We start from the raw sequence: 22,782 nt of genomic DNA on the forward strand, positions 1-22,782 counted from the left end.
TGTTGCTGACATGAATACTTTCGCTAAAGTTGTTGATACCACGTTTCAGCGAAATTTAAAAGTTTGAAACATACTCATCATCCCTTATAGATGCCTTACTGTTGTGCATGGTTCTGTAAGAATGAAAAACAAAAAAAAACTAGTGGCATAAGTTAATACGAATTTCCGGTTCATATTGATCCAAGAAGTATGTGGCTAGGACTGATTTCTCGAGAAAACTTCACAACAAAAGGCTGTCAAATTCAGTTTGCAGTCACCGTTTTCCACATTTCCACATTAGATTCTCAATAAAATTCCAGTTGCAGTAACAATTAGGCACCAAACTGAAATACAGCCTTCCGATAATACGGTGTGTACTAAAAGTAAAATAATTGCAAATTCTACGCAAGAAACCTACGGAAATGTTCCACTGAATGGATTCACAGCAGCTCTAATTCAAACCGTAGACGAATTAATTTAAAAGAAAGGGATTGGAAAAAGAACTAAGGTGAAAAAAAAGCTGCATACGGAGACTGAACAACAGACTAAAGAGCAGGAAAGGTTCATTTGCGTGCTGTCAGAGAGTTTTGCACAGTATGAAAATAACGCGTGCCATATTATCACAGGAGTTTCACTGTGGAAAAATTCTTCATGCAAGACCATAAGCGCTGCACAATGATGGGGAATACAATGAGACAGTACATACCAGCTACTACGTGCGAAGTGCAACATAACTCTCTGTGTGTATAATAGTCATTGTCTTATGCTGACACCGGTATTAAAATACTCTAATATACCTTCTTAGAAAAGTAAAATTTTCATTTTCTCCAAATAAATAACTTTTTGAAAATAGTTGAGAACCATTGAAGTCTAAAAATGAGAATTTTAAACTAAATCTGCCGATGAGGCGCTTCGTATTTCTTCTGACACACACAACTTAATACTCTAAGCTTTCAAAATTGGCTTATGTCGCTGGTTGTTTCCTAATGAAAGTTGTTTCCTAATGAAAGCAGTAAAATGAAATATCCTGTTCAATCTGCAGACATTTGATTTAAACCTCTTCACAACGATCTCCATTAACGCATTTGATATACTCTCGTGATTTCACTGGAAACAGCAGGCGTTATCCGTCAGTGCTCTTTGTGAATTTGCTGCATGCAGTATCGTATTTTGTGACAAGCGGTCTTCCGTACTCTCAAATTACGGTGTAATATAACACTTGGGAATGTATATAATGCCAGAACTAGAAAAAGTGGTATTTTTGTTACAACGATGGGGAAAACTAATCAGTATTTCGTATTACTCTAGTGTGTAAATGCATCTTACCACTTGTGCTGAAGCATATATTTTCCTTTGCTGCATAATTTTTTGGACTCAAAAAAAAAAAAAGTGGCGCGTGTTTAACACCACAGACACTCCATTAAATCGCAGATTTGCAGCGGTCGGCTGATCTGCTCATCATTACAAACTAAGGTAAGGAACGCAGAGGCTGGTAGATCTTACTAAGGGGATATGCTTGTACAGACGTTATCTTCGTAAGACACAGTTACTCGATTGACATGCGGTTATGATTTATGGACACGGGAATTTTAACTTTTGCTGCGTGGGTATCAGTGATACTCTTCCGTTTTACTACTCACAGTATCCACCTGAGGTAGTATTTGACGTGACGCCAGTTAGTATTATAATTCGTTTGATGACATAATAAACGTTAATTATGAGTGAACAATAACAGCTTCTCATTCTTAGTACCATCCCTAGTAATTAGCGTAATTATCAAAATAACCATTGTTTATGGCTATTTTTGACAGATTTGGGAGTGGCATGTTATCCACTTCAAACTAAAACAGTTTTGGTCTCACGCGCACAACGTAATCTTGTGATTCCTTAAACTTAACTTTTTGGTCACCTATTGTTCCGAAACATTTTTTTAAAAATTTCTTCGTTTTCTTTTTAGCTTTATATTTAGATTTTGATCTGGTGTTTGTTTTGTTTGAGCTTGGCAGCTTATCAGTGATCGTGGTCTACAAAACAGCACCGATGTAAACATAAGGTATACTGCATGGTAAGTTCCTTCGACGCTGTAGTTGTTCAGCGTAGATAAAAAACAAAGGTAAGTAGTGTTGGATAATTTAGGTATTTATTTTGCAGAAACACGAAAACTTGTGCACTTAGCAGTAATATCCATATTAACTTCACATTACAGCAGTACCATACAACATACACAACAGACAAAGAAAACATTTTCTTAACCTACACCCCTGGACCACGGATACCGTGATCTGCAGAGTGGCGTACGGTGCTGTATGCGTTTTACGACTGTTGAATTGAGAAGCACGTCTGGTTTACAGACTTTATTTCTGGCTGTACGGCTTCAAGTCTTCAGTATTTCTACAAAGAGAGCCGTTGAGGCCTTCACTGTAAGTAGTCTAACGGGTTGACCAAGGAGACGCTGGTGGAGGCAATATCCTGCAGATACTTGTTGATGAACGGAGCGATGCTGTCCGTGAAGAAACCCAACACCCACGTAGCGATCTGCGACACCAGCCAGTTGAGGATACCCAGCCCAGTCACTTCCAAATCAATATCACTGTAACACAGAAAGAACAGGTATGAGCGTACTGGGTTTCATACCGTAGATATGGAAAACCTTTTAACAAGAATTTTCTCTGTCTCAGGTCTCGCCGTCCCACCCTAGTCAAAGATACATTACAAGTCGAAGCTTAGGGTTTAGCATTCCATTGATCCCATTACACATGTAGCAAAAGCTCAGATAGTAGAAGGAAGCATCCCGATATTCGGGTTAACAAATTTATGGAAACCATATGAAACGTCAACTTGGGTAGCTAGGAGGGGCTCAAATTTCGTACACCTTACGTGTCTCCAACGTCTTAATCAAAGTTCTGTGGAAAATATTGTATGATTGTATGATTACAGATAAAAACCAGTAGAGATTTTCGTGTGCAGAACTGTCTTTGTGTACTTTCAAGAACAAATTTTGATGTCCACGCTAAGCGATAGAAATGTAGGTTGATAATTGTTAGTAGACTAAGAAGAATGTAGAACACATTTATAAACGTTTTCTGAGGAATTTCACAACTGCTTATTGTAAATAGTAATCAACTAAAAACGATAAATACAGTAAGTTAGGATAATAATTCCCAGTTGTCATTGTTTAAGAATACGTACAATATGTAACTATTAAACTAAGTCTATAGCATAGTTCCGGAAGTGTATGGAGTGGAGAATTCAATATTCGTGAGATTCGAATACCTGCGCATCCCAGCATATTATTTTAGCGGGCGGAGGGCCATCTTGGGATGGGGTATTGTTCAAGGCTTGTAACTCCTGATGTTCTCATCTGATATGTGAAGGAACGTGCGAGGAAACCATGACCACATACGAAGTACAAGAAATGCATTTCCCTTTGGTTTTTCAAATATTGTATCAACTAGTCTTGATAAGATTTCTCAGTTTGGCTGTGTACTGCCACTCAGATAACCATTAATGAAACAGAGCAAGCACTGCCCCCAAAAACTATAGTGTTAACGCATATGTTTGACCTTTCCATTTATAGTTCCATCAAAGAGAATTGCGGAATCATTATCCTACAGGGTTTCTTAACACAGCAGAACTACATCGCGATCTTTTCATAAACTTGATATAATACTGGGATTCTCAATAACGCATCCCAAAATCATTAAAGTACAATATATTTGAAGCCATTAATCTAGATGGGGCTCGTAACGGGGAAGCATTGCGGCATCCCTGTCAAGCGACTTAGGTTTTAACCTGAAACGTTTTTAACTTTTCGAGTTTCCAGTAAAGTTTGTTTTGCTGTGACGATAAACGTATCATAAGGTGAGACAGCCCAAGTTTTTTTTCTCAGGGGAAGCAACTCCGCTAGATCCCTAGTAGTTTCTGTATAATCTTTGATTAAATACCCAAATCTAGTTATAAACATTTATTAACACGATATCTATACGACTAATTTTGAGGTTTTAAAACCCTTTCTGACTGATCTCAAATGTCAGGTTGGCATTTATGAACCTGTTACAGACATTTTTGATAAGCCTACCCTAAAAATGCCAAATTCTAATCATGTATCTGAAAGTACAAAAATTCTTTAAAGAAAGAGAGAAGCAGTTTGCAGTCAATTCCTTCTAGTGTTTCTTACATTTTACTAATAACACAATTTGCTTCTCCACCAGTACGAAAAACCTGAAACCAGCTATTTAAAAATGAAGAAAAAACTCCATGTGCGATTCAAAAATGAAACTGCTAGAAGATAACCATCTGTTACACCAATGCAAAAAGTGGAGTATATTCATCTTTCCAACCAGGAAAGAACAGTCTCTTACATCGTAAATATAGTATGTGCATTAAGAGACAAGATACAACATAGCATATAACAGATAAATACAAGAATCAGAACATGAAACGCGCACTAAACGTTTACTGAAATCTTTTCACGCCCAACTTATTCAGTACCATGAATACACAATAGTGGTATAACATCTGACAATTTTCTACTCTGTGGAGATAATGTCAGTCGGTTAGTGCCTCTAGCACTGGAATATTTCTCTGGGGTTAAAGAACTCTCTGCTGTCTCATCCTAGTTTAACTGAAATGCTGAGGATCACAGTTCCCACGTAAGATGAGACTACTGAACAACAACATCGCAGTCGGTAATAGTGTCCCACTATATATCTTTACCTTACCTCGGCTGATGAAAGCCCCTATAACGAAACCACACAGTGTGTAACACACTGATCTTACAACTTACTCAATGTATTCAACGTAAAGCTCCTCGATGGTGGCCGTAGCATGCTGGAGCTCCCTCATGTCGACGCGGACCTTGAAGAAGAGAGAGTTAGAGCCGACCGTGGCACTCACGGTACCGCTCGGCCCGATATCCATGAACTCTGCGTGGTAATGGTTGAAGCCAACCTGCAACAGAACGCCCACTGGGTTACAGCACCTGCCAAAAGTCAGGTCACTCTCTTATCGCCAGATATACTACTATTTTATGAGGTATTACTATGGTGTTAAATTCTTTTCGAGCTGAAAAAGTATAGCTGTGGCAGAGAAATGCCTATCACCAGTATCTTTCTGATGATAAGATCAGCCCGAATTATGTCATCCTCAACAAAGGCGAAACAGTTATAACGTGGATACAGGTATGGCCAATACAAAACTGTATTTGCCTCAATAACTCACTTAAAACCAGCATTTGATTAGCAAATTACAATAAAACGAACTGCTTTTTATGTCTTCGAAACTCTAATACTTAAATTTACTCGGTTTTTCATTCTTACTCAGTCACGTACTTAAGATGACTATTAGTAGTAATAAGCTTTTAAAACTATTGTCAGAAGTATAAGGTTCCCCAAAAATAATTTTTAAATTACACTCGTCTAACCTGACTGTCACTTACGCAACTGTTAAAGCAGTCTTATTTTTAACATTGTCACACTGTACAACAGTGACCATTTCATTACTGTTCAGTGACAGCTATTCATAGGCTACATGGAAGTATACCCCCATACGAATGTTTGAGAGAATCATTGTATTTATTTTCTTATTCACGTCGTTGGCTAAGCTGCATTATTCAAAAGTTCTTCATTGAACCACCATTACCTTGATAGATGAGAAATTTTTTATTTCTTCGGATAACTCTTTTGGAGGTTACATTAAATCGACTTTGGTTTTGCTTCTTTATATCTACAAACAGTCCTGTTGCATGAACATCCGCAACCGAGCATTATACCAGAGGTTGAAAATACCGCTGCAGTTGTCAAGTTCTTTTATTATTACACGACCGGTTTCGGGCTCTTAGACGCCGTCTTCAGGTGTCGTAACTTGGTTCTGTGACCCCCGAGTGCCGCGATGGTGTCTACGAGGCGCGGTTTGCTACCTACAAGCGCATGTCATTTGGAATGCCCTTTCCATCTTAAGTACTCTATTTTCTCTGGTTTTCTCTTCTTTTGTGTTGCTTGTTACTCATTCTCGTATTTATTTATGACAGTTTGTCTTCATATTTTATGAATTTTAAAATTGATATTGGTGATGAAATTTGTTTTTTTCACACGATTTCTGTCCGTTGACTCATATGCCTTTTTAAAATCTGCAAAACACATCAGGCATTTCAAGTTTCTTATTTTCTTCATTTCTATTATGTTCTGTGGATTTAGTATTTGCTCTGCAAAAAATGTTCCCTTCCTAAATCCTGCTCTATAGTCTCCTAGTTTTGGGTCGAGTAACCCTTCAGCTCTCTTTAAAAGCCTCGTGGACAAGATGTTATGTGCTGCTGGTAAGAGGGACATGCCTCTATAAGTGTTAGGATCACTTTTCTTTCCTTCTTACTAGTTGTGGATATATCAATGCCAATTGTGATGATAAGCTGTTTGTTGTTCAGCTCTACAATTAGTGCTTTCTGATATTTACTTATTTCGTTATTTTTGAATAATTTTGTCTCTAGAGCGTTACCGCAATTTAGCAACTATATTGTCTTATCCTGATGCTTTAAGATTTTTAAGTTGTTTTATGATTTCTCTGATTTCCTCTATTGTTCATGACTTTGAATCTGTTTGTATTTGGATTAAATTATCAAAATGAAATTCTTTTTTAGGTGGATGGCAGTTGTGTAGTTTTCCGAAGCACTCTGGAAGTATCCTGTCGTTCTCTTTATTATCATACGCAGTCTTTTGTGTTTTTGGATCTGTAAACTGTGAACTTGGTGGTGTGTACTTCTTTAAAACGTGTTTGAATGTTTTATAGAAGTTTCTTGTGTTGTTCTGCTTAAATTGATCTGTTGAAATACTGATTGATTCTGAATTTTATTGTTAAAAGAACATAATTCAGTTGGAAATGTCTTCGGATATCAGAATTGCGATCGCAACAGTGTTCGGTAAAATGGTTCAGATGGCTCTGAGCACTATGGCACTTAACTGCTGTGGTCATCAGTCCCCTAGAACTTAGAACTACTTAAACCTAACTAACCTAAGGACATCACACACATCCATGACCGAGGCAGGATTCGAACCTGCGACCGTAGCGGTCTCGCGGTTCCAGACTGTAGGGCCTGGAACCGCTCGGTCACTCCGGCCGGCGAGTGTTCGGTAGCACTATTATTTATCACACCCATATTCATATGATTTCCATTTGGTTAACCGATTGTGGATGCTATTCTAGTAGAATTAAGATTTATTGGTGCTTCTGTATCTCTGTTTTTACTATTTATATACGTTTCAGGTTGCGTCAGTTAGGGAGCGATCTGAAAGTTGTACGTTTGCTAGAAATTCTTTTTATTACTGTATCTGGTTTCGGCAGATCTATGCTGACAACATCGGATCTTGTAAAATTATTAGCGGTACGTGTTTGTTACAACACTGACAATCACATAGAGATGCTGCGTGAAATAAAAGAGCCAACCGACATCAGCATGTCATAAATGCAGTAACACACAGTTAAAACATGTGCTGATGTTCTATGATACCCTAATCCCTTGACATCACAATGGTCATTGATCCGTTGTGCCTTTTAGAATGGCGAGATCACCCAGGGATTGCCCGCCGGCGTAGACGCTTGTTACGATTGTTGCAGTGTCTGCTTTCAGATGGTTCAAATGGTTCAAATGGCTCTGAGCACTATGGGACTCAACTGCTGAGGTTATTAGTCCCCTAGAACTTAGAACTAGTTAAACCTAACTAACCTAAGGACATCACAAACATCCATGCCCGAGGCAGGATTCGAACCTGCGACCGTAGCGGTCTTGCGGTTCCAGACTGCAGCGCCTTTAACCGCACGGCCACTTCGGCCGGCCTGCTTTCAGATGTTTCAGGCTGTGAACGACAACGGCCATCTCTCCGATGGAGCATAAAACGTGATCACTCAATGGACGTCCATCTGCTGGACAGGTGTGCAAATTCCAGCCTTCGTTGATGACGAACAGCAAACAACGTGGCTGTATGTTCCAGGCGCCTGCCGTAGAGGCCGATACTGAGCAACGTTCGTTGAACTGTCGTTAATGAGATACTTTAGGTGGCCCCTTGGCGCATCTGGCGGATCAGTTGGTCAACAGCTGCACGTCTACTCGCCTGCACTCATCTTTTTACCTGTCGTTGAGCCCTGTTATTCATGCCCGTGCTGCTTCACAGCTGTCTCGGCGCCGGTTTTGTTTAGCGCCATTTTGCCTTGCACAGCGAACTTCAACCACCGCGGTACGCGAACAGTTTATAAACGTAGCCGTTTCGGAAACGTGTCCATCCTTGTACTAAAAGCCGATGATCGTTTCCTCTCGGACGTGAGGCAAATCGATCCGCATCTGCATTATAACAACGAATACACGGTTTTCCACGTCCCCCCCCCCCCCCCCCATATGTTTTATGTATCCTCCACAGCTAATGCTGCCACCTGTCGTCTGTTTATAGTTATTGAACACTGACAACGAACATCGGTGGCAGTCACATTTACGTGACTGTACAGTGTATAACAATACTTCCTTTGGAAAGCACTCGGCCTTTTCCAGCAACCCGAACTAGCGCTTGGCCTCTAAAGACCCCCCCGACAAAGGGTCGTTAGACCCTAACTGTCCTTCCTGCCTTTCTCCCTTTCCATATTTTGCGATATGCAGACAGGAACTCCAGCACATCATCTGCAACATATCGGTATCAGCAATGCTACTAAACAACTCCAAAATCGATCTGGAGGTGAGAGCATAATAGACGATGTCATACAAGCAGTTCACTATTGAGCCGCCCGGTGTGGCCGAGCTGTTCTAGGCGCTACAGCCTGGAACCGCGCGACCGCTACGGTCGCAGGTTCGAATACTGCCTCGGGCATGGATGTGTGTGATGTCCTTAGGTTAGTTAGGTTTAAGTAGTTCTAATTCTAGGGGACTGATGACCTCAGAAGTAAAGACCCACAGTGCTCAGAGCCATTTGAACCATAGTTCACTATTGAAAGTTTTCCTTCACCAAGCTCTTCTCCTTTCCTGTAGAAAACGTGGACACCGGAGAATGGAATCGTGTTACAGCGGCGAGCTGTAATTTACGCTGTCACACAGTGGGGGCTGTACAGCTACAGGTATTTTCGCTGTCTGTCCTCCCCCAGTATTTGACACATGTTACTATCCCCGCCGATTTTGTGGAGCACAATCTCATTTCTTATGTTCGCTTATCTTTCATCATCTTCTGTAGTTCCTCGTTTCAAATACTATCATTATCTTTACTTCCGGTTACAGTATGAAAAGACAGCAACAGTGATTTCTGAGTATGTATGGCGTTCATACGATGTCCATACTCCTCCATGACTTACCCTGCCACCTCTCCACAGTATTCTGCACCAGGATAATACTTGAATACGCAATTTAATAGAAATTTTTGAAACTCAAGATGATGTTGAGATCTCGACGCCTTTTTTTCAACGCAAAATAAAGCTTCTTCGCGATAAAGCCTTACTGTCGGTGTTAAAACAATCGATCACTGTTTATTTCTTTGCTTCGCCAGTCTTCGGCCGGCGATATTGGAGAAGCACATATTTGCGCACTGCTCTCCTGGACGTAATGTTGACTTTCAAAGCCGCATTCACTGCTCCCTCTCAAGTGGTCCTTATGTTCTCGAATCGAGTGGGCCTCATTTCAAAACGCACCTTATCATAACCTGCGATTACGGCAGACTGAGGGAGTGTTCGTGGAAGAGTCGGGGCGAATACTCCTCTGGTAGCTTTTATTACAACAAGTAGCAAACCATTTGGGAAAATGGAGGAAGAATATACTTCATAGCGTTAACTTCCGTCGGTGGAGAGCAACTGTGATGCATTTCCTGAATTGTGTGATATACAGTAACCCCGTCTCTGCAGATCTTTAGTGTCACGTCAAGCGTGCTGGACTGCTGTTAAAATCGCTCACCAGTATTTTATAAATTTTTAGACTTCAAATACTTATTTTAAATATTATTGATGTAAATATCTCCTGTAAAATTAACTTCTTAGTGGATTTCCATTCGTCTTAATCTTTATTTTTGTGTTATTGATTCTAAGGGTCTGTTGTTCGTGAATGTGCTTACGTAGTTCATCGAAGTCTCAGCAGTCTGTTTACATTTCGCTCTGAGCCGTTTCAGCTGTAGCCGTTTTGAAGTTGAGTACTGACAAAGTTGTTTGTGCGCTGTTATTCAGTTGTTAAATTTAGTAGTTTTCAACGGTGTCTCGCTCTGTTTCTGGCTAAATAACGATTTAATAAACTTTCGAAAAATTTCGCCCTCAGTGTTGTTTAGAGTTGTTTGTGCGTTGAAGTCGTTTATTAAATTTAGTACGGTTGTTTTCAGTTGATGTTTCTTATTGTATTTTAGTAAAACTTTCGTTCTCTGTTTTTAATTTCGTTTAGTGTTCCAGTGGTCGCCTGAACTTTTGATTTTAGATAAGCGATTGTTTGAAGCTATTGTGGTATTGGTATTAGGTGTGGTCTAGTTGTATTAATAAAAGTAGTTGCTTTGTTAGTACAGAGCGAAATTAGAAATCACAGTTGTTAGTTCTTTAAAAAGTTCTACTGTTGCAGTTGAACTTAGCTAACGTAGACGTTTAGTTTTTTCAGTAACTGTTAAAATTTTACCGTGAGTAAGAAGTGTGAGCTTTGTCGTAAGTTCGTGAGTAGTAGGTTACGGTGGGAGATTTGTTCAAAGTATTTTAATTGGGGAAAATGCACTGGGGAAGCCAGTGGGCATTCTGGCGAGATCCTCTCCTGGAAATGCAGAATTTGTAGAAGAAAGAAGTTGATAGAGCAACAGGAGCATAACATCTGTGCCCTTCATGAGCAGTCATAAGGAGGAACTAGTTACGTTGAGGAGGGTGAACGGTGCTGAGAAATGGGAACTGGCAGTTGGTAAGAAGGCAGCTAGGAAGAGGAGATATTTACACCGTTTTACTTTACGTATAACCAGTAGATTTGACCAACTGTCAGCGTGGAGAGGAGCTTCTTGTAGCTGTAGGTAAAGGAAACATGCAGCAGTCCTCAGCAGTTCTGGAGCCTAAGTCAGCTGCAAATTGTAACAGAAAGAAAAAGGTTCTGCTGCTACGTAGATCGCATGACAGAGGTGTGGGCCAGCAGTTGCAGGAAGTGTTGGGGAGTGAGTACCAGGTCACCAGCATTGTGAAGCCTAGTGCAGCTTTGGCTCAGGTGACTGTTAAGGTAAAGGAGTTATGCACGAATTTTATGAAAGAGGATCACGATTTTGGGTGGAGCTAGGACGGGGAGTATGATGTAGATGGTGACCTGGTAGAGATAGCTTCTTAAACTGGTGGCACTAACGTGCATTTCGTGCAGCTATTTCAGCGTCATGATTTCCCTCGCCTTCATGCTGCTGTTGGAAGTGTTAAGATGGGGTTGGAGAAGGCACTGATGGTGGAGGGCATGGCTCACATTGCAATGGTGCCAGTTGAGTCTATCAACTGGGCATGGCCTTGCACGTCAGTAGGTATGGGAAGGGGAGGCTGGCAGTGTAGAGGGTGGTGATGGGATGGGAAAATTCCTGTCGCAGTTGGTGTTAGAGCTACACCTCTTTTAGATTGAAGTCAGCTGATAGGTATCCCAGCTCAAAGGAAGTCCCTCTAACAATGTAATTACCTTCATAGGAGGTCAGGTATCCAAATAGTGAAGGAATTAGCATATTTCATCAAAATACAAGAGGTTTCAGAGATAAAGTTAGTGAACTGCTTATAGATGTTGACTCTGACATTAATGGCATATCTGAGCACCACATACAAAATTTGACAATTCAGAGACTTCCTTTGCCAGGATATACATTAGCTGACTGTTTTTCAAGGAGTTCTTTGCGAAGTAGGGGAGTGGCCATTTAAGTAAAAAACAGTATTCCATTAGCACTGTACAGATATTTAATGTTCAGCAGAGGCAGTTGAGTTTAATGAAACTAAACTTCTAATTGTTGTTGTCTACAGGTCCCCTAACTTTGAGTTCTGAACATTTCTGTTCAAGTTAGTGATAGTTCTTGGTTCACTTTATAAGAAACATCAAAAATTGGTTACATGTGGTGACGTCAGTATTAATTTTGAATGTGATTGTGCAAGAAAAAGGATGTTGGAAGATCTCCTAAATTCATAGGATCTGATACAGACTGTTTTTTTTTTAATTAGGGTGCAGGGAAACAGTAGCAAAGCCACAGACAATATTTTTATTCATTCTTTATTACTATACAGGCATTCTGTTAGTAAAAGAGTGAACGGCCTTTCAGATTATGATGGACAAATTTTAACACTAAGTGGTTTTGGTACTCAAAAATATTATGTATAATGACAAACTATGTAGAAAAGCTAATCTAACGGCAATGGAGGGTTTCCTAAAACTCGTTAAGGGGCAAGTGACAGAATGTTTATAGTGACGATAACATAGATGACAAGTATAATGCTTTCCTTAACACATCTCCCATTCTCTTTGAAAGTTGCTTTCCATTAGATCGCTCTAAACAGGGTGCTAGTAGTAAAAGGCAGCCTGGGTGGTTGATCAGTGGAATAAGGATATCATGCAGAACAAAGTAGGAATTATATCAAAATGTTAGAAGTAGTCGTAATCAACATACAGTAGCCCATTACAAACAGTATCTGATAAGTCAGATAGATATAGAGTTTTAACAGTCACTTTCTGCGTATTAGGGGTGAATTAAGTAAATTAGTTTCCACAGGGAATCGTATGGCCCTCTTGGAAAACGCGTTTCCAAGATTGATGTCTGAGGTACTCCTCTGTAATACTGACAAGGGGGAGATTAAGCCAATAGTCAAATCACTGAAGGCTAAGAACTCTCATGGATATAGCAGAATATTAAAGTACTGCGCTACACATGTTAGCCCTGTACTGAGCCATATTTTTAATTTTTCCTTCAAGAAAGGTCACTTTCCTGAACGATTAAAGTATTCAGTAGTAAAGCGGCTTTATGAAACAGGAGTAAGGGATAATGGAGACAATTTTAGACCTATTTCTTGCCATCAGTGTTGCTAAAGCTATTGAAGAGGCTGTGTATGTAAGGATAATTTATCATTATATTTCACATTATTTGCTGTCAAATGTACAACTTGGTTTTAGAAGTGGTTTAACAACTAAAAATGCTGTATTCTCTTTTCTCTGTGAGGCACTGGATGGATTATACAAACGGTTTCGAACGCCAGTCATCTTTTCTTATGTAAATGAGGCATTTGATTGTGTTGATCACAAAATATTGCTCCAGAAATTGGATCATAATGGAATACGGGAAGTAGCTCACAATTACTTAAACTCTTACTTTAACTACAGACAGCCGAAGTTCATTACCCACAGTGTTGTTGAGAATTGCTGTGATGTGGGGTCTGAGTAGGGTACAGTCAAATGGGGGGGGGGGGGGTGCCCGAGATCAGTGTTGGGGCAACTTCTGTTCCTTATTTATGTAAATGATATGCCCTCATGTAGGACAAGTGATCCTAAAATATTTATGCTTGCTGGTGACACTAGCTTGGTAGTAAAGGATGTTGTATGCAACTTTAGCACTGTTTCAACTAGCGAAGTTCGTGACATAAATTCATGGCTTGTAGAAAATAACGCTAAATCGCAGTAAGACCCAGGTTCTAAGACACTACTCAACAAAACTCGACTTTTTAAATTCACAGAATGGGCATAAGGTAAGTGAAACTGAACATTTCAAATTTATAGCTGTTCAGATATATAGTAAGGTGTCGTGGAAAGCCCACGTTCAGGATCTTGTTCAAAGACTTAATGCTGCTATTTTTACTATTCGAACGATGTTTGAAGTAAGTGATAACTAGACACGAAAAGCAGTCTACTTTGGTTATTTTCATTCGCTTATGACATATGGTATTGTCTTTTTGGGTTAATCTTCCCATTCTCAAAGGATATTTTTGGTTCAGAAACGGACAGTTCGGAGAGTAAGTGGTGTAAGTTCACGAACCTCTTGTCGACCCCTGTCCATTAGTCTGGGTATTCTGACAATGGCCTTTCAATACAAATATTCTTTACTGTCATTTATTGTTAACAATGTCAGCTTATTCCCGAGAATTAGGAGCTTTCACTCAGTTAATACTAGGCACAAATCTAATCTGCATTTCGATCGCACTTCCATGACTCTTGTGCAAAAAGGTGTGCAGTATACTGGTGCATCCATTTTCAATAAGCTACCCCAAGAATTCAAAAAACTTAACAGTAAACCACGCGCTTTCAAATCGGAACTGAAGAGTTTCCTCTTGGGTCACTCCTTCTATTCTGTCGAGGAGGTCCCTGAAAAATTAAGCTGATTCCCGTGCTTCACAGCTGAAGTCAGCCTTACAATTAGTGCATGAAAAAGTATACAACAATGACATTAGCTATAAAACTATGTGTCAGTAAATGAGGCATAACTAATGTCAATTTTTGTGTATCGTAAGAATGAATCTGATTTTACAATAAATGTCTGCTACGCAAGTGAATCGGCATGGAATTCACACGATGAAACCTACCGATTGTCCTCATTCGCAAGAGCTTTTAGAAAGGTATCATGCGTATTCTTCAAGAACAGTAATAGCCAAACAAATATGGTAGCCATGTGGCAGGGACAAATTCTTGTGTACATAGTGTTCCTCCAGCTGTTCATTGTTTATCTCTTATTGGTAGTTGTTCGCCTTTATATATATTCCTCTCTTGACAGACATAACACTTGCAGCTGTCTCCTGTACCAGCTGTTCCATTTTTCATTTTTACTGGTTTGATGCAGACCTCCATCAATTACTCTACTGTGACAGCATCCTCAGTTCAAAGTAGTACTTGCCTTCAACGCCCTGAATTATATGTTGGATTTATTCCAGTTTCTGCCTTCCCCTGCACTTTTTGTACTCCAGAGCTACATCTAGCCCCATGGAAATTATTCTTCGAGGTATTAATACACGTCCTTTGTCATGTAACTTCTTCTTTTCAGTGTTTTCCTTGCGTTCTTCTCTTCGTCGATTCTGCGGAAAACCTCATTTCCCATCAGTCCACCAGATTTCCTACATATTTCTGCGGCACCACATCTCAAACGCTTCCATTCACTTTTTTCACCGTTTTCCCACAGTCCATGATTCACTTTCATACAATGATGTGCGGTAGACATGCATTCTCAGTAAATCATTCCTCAATCTGAGGCAAATTATTGATACTTGAGGACTTTGATTGGTCAGGATTGCCCTTTTTGCCTATGCTACTCTGCACTTTATATCCTACTCCGTCATGTTTTATTTTGCTTCTAAGACTGCGGAATTTCTTTATTTTGTCTGATTCGTGTTTTCTAATTTCCATGTAAAATTTATCGTTGATCTCACTTTTGCTATTCATCACTACTCCCGTCTTTCTTCAGTTTACTCTCAATTAATAATGTGAATTCATTAAATTGTTCATTCCATTCAGCAATTCCTGAAACTTTAAAATTTTCTATTATAAAAACTGTACAAAAATGAGCGGGAGGTCTATTCGCACCGAGTTATTGTGCTTCATTAAATGGTCTGCCGGCCTACACATGTTGGTTACCAATGGAGTAGGTTTCATCTCCCCTGCGTGCTGCTAAGACACAAACTTACACAACTGAAATGTTTTCTTCAGACAACTGTCAGTTTATGTTTAAGAAAAATTATGAAACTTGGCTGTATTAGACCAATTTATTAATTTGCTACCTCTTTCGGCTGCTGACCATCATCTGGCACGAGAAGTTGGCTACTGCAAGTCAAACGTCAATCACGTTAAACCATACAATCGCATTAACTGTCAAGTTCATGAGTGTTGTCTTTGAGGTTATAAGTGCTTTGCCTACTCATGCTTTGTCCCGACTAGTCATGACGAGTTGCCTTTTGAGTGTGCATGTGGAAGGTTTCTGATGTGTTAAAAACATTGCTCTTCTGTACTATTACTCATACAACTGACAGTTAAGGCGTTTGTATGATTCATCGTGACTGCCTTGTGGCTTGCAGTAGCCAGTTTTCGTGCCTGATGTTGGTCAGTGAGCGAAACCAGTAACAGATCAATAATTTGTTCTAATGCAGCAAATTGTGATGAATTTCTCGAAACATACACAATTAAGTCGGTTTTCTGACAACTGAAAGCAATTTTAAGAAAGTGAGACATGATCACATGAACTTTAGTATCTGTTGTAAGAAAACGGTTAGTTTCATTGATACCTGCAAGTTTCCGAGTCCAAGGGAGCCGAAGACTGTGAGGACACCTCCGTCGTATACGATGCTCATGTCGCCCGTCCTCCGGATGGTGGCGAGATCCTTAGCCCAGGCTCCCGTAGCGGTGAAAGAGCCACGCCACGTCACCCACAGGATCTGTAAACAACCAGAAGTAGCACTACTCCAGATACAGAAATTCTAGTGTAATATTACACAGTGCAAAGACCTTCAGGCAGATACTGTCTGGTGAATACTGAGGTGGTTTTCAACAATTTAAGTTTTCACCTCTGCTATAGTAACAAATAATGAAATGAATATCCTGGAGGGAATTCTGGGTTTTCGTTTTACACATAGATCAATCATTCACACCACTTACTAAGCAGGACTGCTGCAGATCGTCGTCTTCCGGGTTGTGCGACTACAGGTGGTGTATTGTACCAAATGGTCATGTGCAAGCCACTATGTCCACCCGGTTCGAGGCAGGAGCTCAGCGCCTTCTCATACTTCTTCGTTGAGCCAGGTATCAGCTCCTCCTTCGTACACGGGCTCATTAATGGAGAAAGAAGTGTCTGTGATCTGTATTAAGTTACAAAGGGAACGTGATGTAGTGACACCAGCACCCTTAGTAAAGTCCTAAACTGTGACCAGTCTCTTATGGTGTTGAGGTATTGATTGGGATCTGTCTGTCAGAACTTTAAGATCAGGGGCCCGTCGATGTTTGTCGAGAAGCAGCACTCGTGCTGCTTTCCATGTCTGTCTCTTTCTAATTGGCAACAATAAGACAAGCAGTTCACCCAACGCGCATTCACAGGTGCGACGGAGATAGATTAAAACAGAATATAACAGATCTCTGAAGCAAAGATGCCACAAAGGTGCGAATAAAAATAACTATTACAAATACACCTGCTCCTTATCTGGAGACCTCCCAGTCTACAGTGTTTATAAAAGTACATTACTTCTATATATCCCGTGAAATTAAAGGCAAAGGAAACTTGTACAGTCAATGGTCAAGTTTCTTAAACCCATAATACAGCGTCTGTCACGGGGGTCATATGGTTTTCAAATGAAATTTACGTTGTCAGTTTTGCTTCAAAACTATTTTTATTTCTGGCAATACATAGTTATGTTGGGAATTTCATTGTTTCATTTGTGATCTGAAGATTAAGTCGCTCCGTTGATGGCTACTTAAGTTTATTAATGACCGTAGCCGGTCCTGAACACTCCGAGTAGCGTGGAGTACAAACGATTTCCTTCTGGACTGCCGTCTTATGATCTACAAGGTAGTGTCGTTTGTTAAGATAAATTCGGGACTTGATATATCTCAAAAAAGAAGAAAAACAAGCTGAGATCAGGGGAGCGAGGTGGCCAGTGAAGATTATTATTTACCACGGTTTCACAAGAGGCACGACACCGTTCGTAATCACCTTAATTAAGTTACTGACATATCTGAATCGTGGGACGGTGATAATGAAGACCTTCGTGCATAATCGTTGGCACTATTGGCTCATTAGTGCCGAAGTCTACTGTTTAGTGCTCTATGTATCAGACGTCTCAACTCGCTCCACGTTTTCGGCTGTGTTCACGAGACCAGATTCCTTCTTCTTCATCATGGAGCGAGATATGTTGAAGTTTCCATCCCATCTTACAATGGCGTTGCGGTCTGCATCAGGACAGCGGACCAGAATTGTAAAATGAGTTACGTCCCCTCTCTGAGGACAACCGCTCGGCTGTAGTACCCAACACGAAACCACGCTGTATCCATGATGGACGTATAGTATCAATCTGATCTAGTAGCATAAGAAATTGTGCTGTAGAAAAATATATTTTCAGGTAGAAAAAACATTTGCCACGCAGTGCCAGCTTATACAAAGCTATCCTGTAGCCTAAGAAGACAGAGAATGCCATATGGCAATTAGTGTCATTAAATTCTTCGGAAGGTTTCTCTATGTCATAAAACGAAGTTCCTTAGGAGCCCATTTGTATCAAATATGCAAAAATACGAGTGATAGTACCAACAAACGGAAATGAAAGGTTTTATTTTTAAACTTATTGCTGTACATTTTAATTATTAGGTTTACCTCGTTCTTCTCCAGTTTCGCACGTAAAATTGGAAGTTTGTCGTAAGTTCTATAGGACCAATCTACTGAGGTCATCGGTCCCTAAACTTACACACTACTTAATCTAACTTAAACTAACTTGCGCTAAGGATAACACAGACACCCATGCGCGAGGGACGACTCGCACGTAAAGTTTCTGTTTTAAAATCGGCCTGTATATGTCTCTGTTTGACTCATTGGTGTCACATTTCGTATTTGTTTGGTTCTCCTATACTGCTGCATCTGTGAGATTTTCTAAGCTGCGCTTTTACGACAGTAATGGTAATAGCTGTTTGTAGGCCCTCAGCTGAAATAATCTCGACGGAAACATCTACCGTATAAGCAGATACTCTCAATCTGCTGACTTGGCTATGTGTTTTATATCTGCTCTGTGCCGTTGCCAACCCCTGACTTTTGTTTCATAGTAGATTTATCATTACTCACCACCTTGGAGAAGGACGCGTGCAATTCAGCAGGTATGTTGATGGTACGCAAGTTGGCGCTCGTCAGCTGCTTGGTGATCTCTGCTATTAACGCGTCGACGTATTCGTTGACGTTGGCCGTCATAGCACGAGAGTGTGACCTGTCATAGAAAACAGATCCTTCCGTGACTCCAATTACAACAGTGTACTTGCATTAGTAGTTGATAGTTTAATAGCGTAGACAACCGGTCTGCATAAACCTTTCTAGGATACATAGGGCTTTGGTAACACCAGATTAATATTTACATAATTATGTTCTAGCATGCCGATCTACAGCACAATAGCAAAACTTTTCTCTCCACATCTTTACCTTGAGTCGTTTTCTTCTTTAAAGTTATATTGATCTGTACATCTAAATCACCTCTTTGCCAAAAAGGCTATTTATACTGTCGTTTTTTTCCCTCTTAAAATAAAATCATTCTTTAAATATTTAGTATGTTTATTTGATCAAAACAAAAAAGTTGTTAAGTTCTTATTCCTTACCTTCAAAGCTGCGTGTAAGACCCACAAGATAGGTTTTGACAATGGGGCCTGATAGTACAAAATCGTTGCCGTCCTGTGGTCTTGACTGTCGGAGTGCATTTTCCTGCGGTTTGTTCCGAGATCAGGGGGTCAGGTGATTCTCAAAGACCCTCAGACAAACCCGACACTTAAGCGGCTCATATAAAAATTACGGAGAGCCATAACGTAATATAACTAGTTATCAAGTGCAGAAGCGTTCTCTCCAAGTAAATAGTAGATCCCAAATAATGCTGGAAATTTAAAAAGCTTGTAACCGAAGTAGAAAGAACTGAAACTGTTAACAATAATTGAACATTTTATTGGAGAGGTTACATTAGGTTCTAATAAATTTAGATTAAAAGCCGCGTATTTCTATCAGCGCCATATTTAGAAACATAAATACCATAACCCGAAAATAGCCCATTCATATGTATATTCGTAAGTGAGGAGTGACCATGAAGATAAAAACTGTCTTAAGAATCAATACTGTATGTGTCATCAAACAAAAAAAACTGAAACTAGACGCCATCCGCCACGAACAAAATTTACTCTGATGACAGGCGCAACCATTGGCGATAGCGAAGTCCCTACCTAACTTTATTACCTTATATAATCTTAATAAAATTATAAACAGCCGACCAGTTGCAATGGAGAAAGACTTCTTTACCTAGGTTTCGACAAATATAAATTTGTCTTCTTCAGACGGTGGCAATTTTACATTAGTAAGGACTAATGTACCATCGCCGTTTTTACAAATGTCGCCATAGATCCATTTGTCAAAAATAAAATATAGCCCTAGAATTAGGGTTTGTCACGTAAATATAAATTAGTACATGGATCTTGCAGAGCTCACAACCGACTGTGTTGTGACCTCTGCAAGATCCATGTACTAATTTATATAAAATATAGCCCTAGAATTAGGGTTTGTCACGTAAGACGCCAGAAGACCAGAGGGGCGACAGAGATCTTATGACCCTGGAACAGCTCGGTCCTAATCCCTGGTCTAGGCACCATCCAACGGAGGGCTGTGGTCTGGGAATAAGTACATGGGGCACATTCCACTGGGTGGAGATGGGGATCCCGACAGAGGGAAGTGAGATGCGTTCCAACCGGCAACCCAACATCCCTTGTTCACAAAGAGGACAGGGTACACGGGATGGTTAGGGAAGCTGTGAATGGCGACTGCATAAGTAACGCAAGTTGACTTAGTCGTATTTGTAGAGCACGAAGGAGACTGTCAACAGGACTAGTGCGAAATGCATCAAAAGCCAAATGGACCCCACAATGGTAAATAGGGTCAAGTATTTTCAGAGTGGAAGGAGCCACTGGGCCATAAAGCTGGCCACCATAATCTAGTCAGAACAAGACCAGAGCAGAGTAAAGATAGAGAAGGGGAGCACAGTCTGCACCCCAAGATGTGTGGGCCAGGAGGTGGATAGCATTAAGCTTCTGCATACATGTAGTCTTCAGGTGACGAATCTGGGGCAAGCAGAAAGGCGGAAGGAGTATATAGAGGGTCTAAACAAGGGCGATGTACTTGAGGACAATATTATGGAAATGGAAAAGGATGTAGATGAAGATGAAATGGGAGATACGATACTGCGTGAAGAGTTTGACAGAGCACTGAAAGACCTGAGTCAGAACAAGACCCTGGAAGTAGACAACATTCCATTGGAACTAGTGACAGCCTTAGGAGAGCCAGTCCTGACAATACCATCTGGTGAGGAAGATGTATGAGACAGGAGAAATACCCTCAGACTTCAAGAAGAATGTAATAATTCAAATCCCAAAGAAAGCAGGTGTTGACAGATGTGCAAAATTACCGAACTATCAGTTTAATAAGCTGTGGCTGCAAAATACTAACACGAATTCTTTACAAACGAATGAAAAAACTGGCAGTGGCCAACCTAAAGGAAGATCAGTTTGGCTTCCGTAGAAATGTTGGAACACGTGAGGCAATACTGACCCTATGACTATCTTAGAAAATAGATGAAGGAAAGGCAAACCTACGTTTCCAGCATTTGTAGACTTAGAGAAAGCTTTTGACAATGTTGACTGGAAAACTCTCTTTCAAATTCTAAAGGTGGCAGGGGTAAAATACAGGGAGCGAAAGGCTATTTACAATTTGTACAGAAACCAGATGGCAGTTATAAGAGTCGAGGGGCATGAAAGGAAAGCAGTGGTTGGGAAGGGAGTGAGACAGGGTTGTAGCCTCTCCCCAATGTTATTCAATCTGTATATTGAGCAAGCAGTAAAGGAATCGAAAGAAAAATTCGGAGTAACTATTAAAATCCATGGAGAAGAAATAAAAACTTTGAGGTTCGCCGATGACATTGTAATTCTGTCAGAGACAGCAATGGATTTGGAAGAGCAGTTGAACAGAGTGGACAGTGTCTTGAAAGAAAGATATAAGATGAACATCAACAAAAGCAAAACGATGATAATGGAATGTAGTCGAATTAAGTCGGGTGATGCTGAGGGAATTAGATTAGGAAATGAGACACTGAAAGTAGTAAAGGAGTTTTGCTATTTGGAGAGCAAAATAACTGATGATGGCCGAAATAGAGAGCATATAAAATGTAGACTGGCAATGGCAAGGAATGCGTCGCTGAAGAAGAGAAATTTGTTAACATCGAGTATAGATTTAAGTGTCAGGAAGTCGTTTCTGAAAGTATTTGTATGGAGTGTAGCCATGTATGGAAGTGAAACATGGACGATAAATAGTTTGGACAAGAAGAGAATAGAAGTTTCCGAAATGTGGTGCTACAGAAGAATGCTGAAGATTAGATGGGTAGATCACATAACTAATGAGGAGGTATTGAATAGAATTGGGGAGAAGTGGAGTTTGTGGCACAACTTTACAAGAATAAGGGACCGGTTGGTAGGACATGTTCTGAGGCATCAAGGGATCACAAATTTAGCATTGGAGGGCAGCATGGACGGTAAAAAACGTAGAGGGAGACCAAGAGATGAAGCAGATTCAGAAGGATGTAGGTGCAGTAAGTACTGGGAGATGAAGAAGCTTGCACAGGATAGAGTGGCATGGAGAACTGCATCAAACCAGTCTCAGGACTGAAGACCACAGCAACAACAACAACAAGGTCCAAGAAACTGGACCATGCTTCAACATCTAGGAGCTGCTTGCCTAAAGAAAAGGCTGTATCGGGCGTACTGTGGATCGATGACAAAAATGCATAACCCGCGTTTTGGATGGAGGAAACTGCAAGCCATGGGATACGACCCATGCAGAGTCCTGCCTTGGAGCTGGCACTCAGCAGATGCTACTGAGTGAAAGGGCGCTGTGGAAGCCCCGGTCATAGAGCGTAGCTAAAATGTGATGGCACCAAGACTTCTATGTCAAAGCAGACCGTGAAAAGGAGGCGGTGGTTAGAAAGTCTGTCAGACTGCTGTTTCCAATCTGAGTAAATGGTCAGAAGCCACACCAACACTGATTCAGGGACAAAAGGCCACGATATACGAGTACCCAACACAACTGGAAGCTAACCATCCTGTCGGACAGTTTGCAAAGCACATTTGTCAGGCTAATTGGGCAG

General features: G+C 40.4%; 1 protein-coding gene across 1 annotated transcript in view; it reads right to left on the reverse strand.

Moving 5' to 3' along the window:
• Nucleotides 1-2,174: 2,174 nt before the first annotated feature.
• LOC126237795 (uncharacterized) overlaps nt 2,175-22,782 on the reverse strand; it is a 51,906-nt gene continuing 31,298 nt past the window's right edge. The window contains exons 9-12 of the mRNA XM_049947749.1: nt 18,690-18,828; nt 16,156-16,305; nt 4,766-4,929; nt 2,175-2,569 (exon numbers count right to left, since the gene is read on the reverse strand). Coding sequence (XP_049803706.1) covers nt 2,395-2,569; nt 4,766-4,929; nt 16,156-16,305; nt 18,690-18,828 — 628 coding nt within the window. The 3' untranslated portion in view covers nt 2,175-2,394. The remainder of the gene's footprint in view (nt 2,570-4,765; nt 4,930-16,155; nt 16,306-18,689; nt 18,829-22,782) is intronic.

This window comes from Schistocerca nitens, chromosome 1 (genome assembly GCF_023898315.1).
Source record: "Schistocerca nitens isolate TAMUIC-IGC-003100 chromosome 1, iqSchNite1.1, whole genome shotgun sequence".
Lineage (NCBI taxonomy): Eukaryota > Metazoa > Arthropoda > Insecta > Orthoptera > Acrididae > Schistocerca > Schistocerca nitens.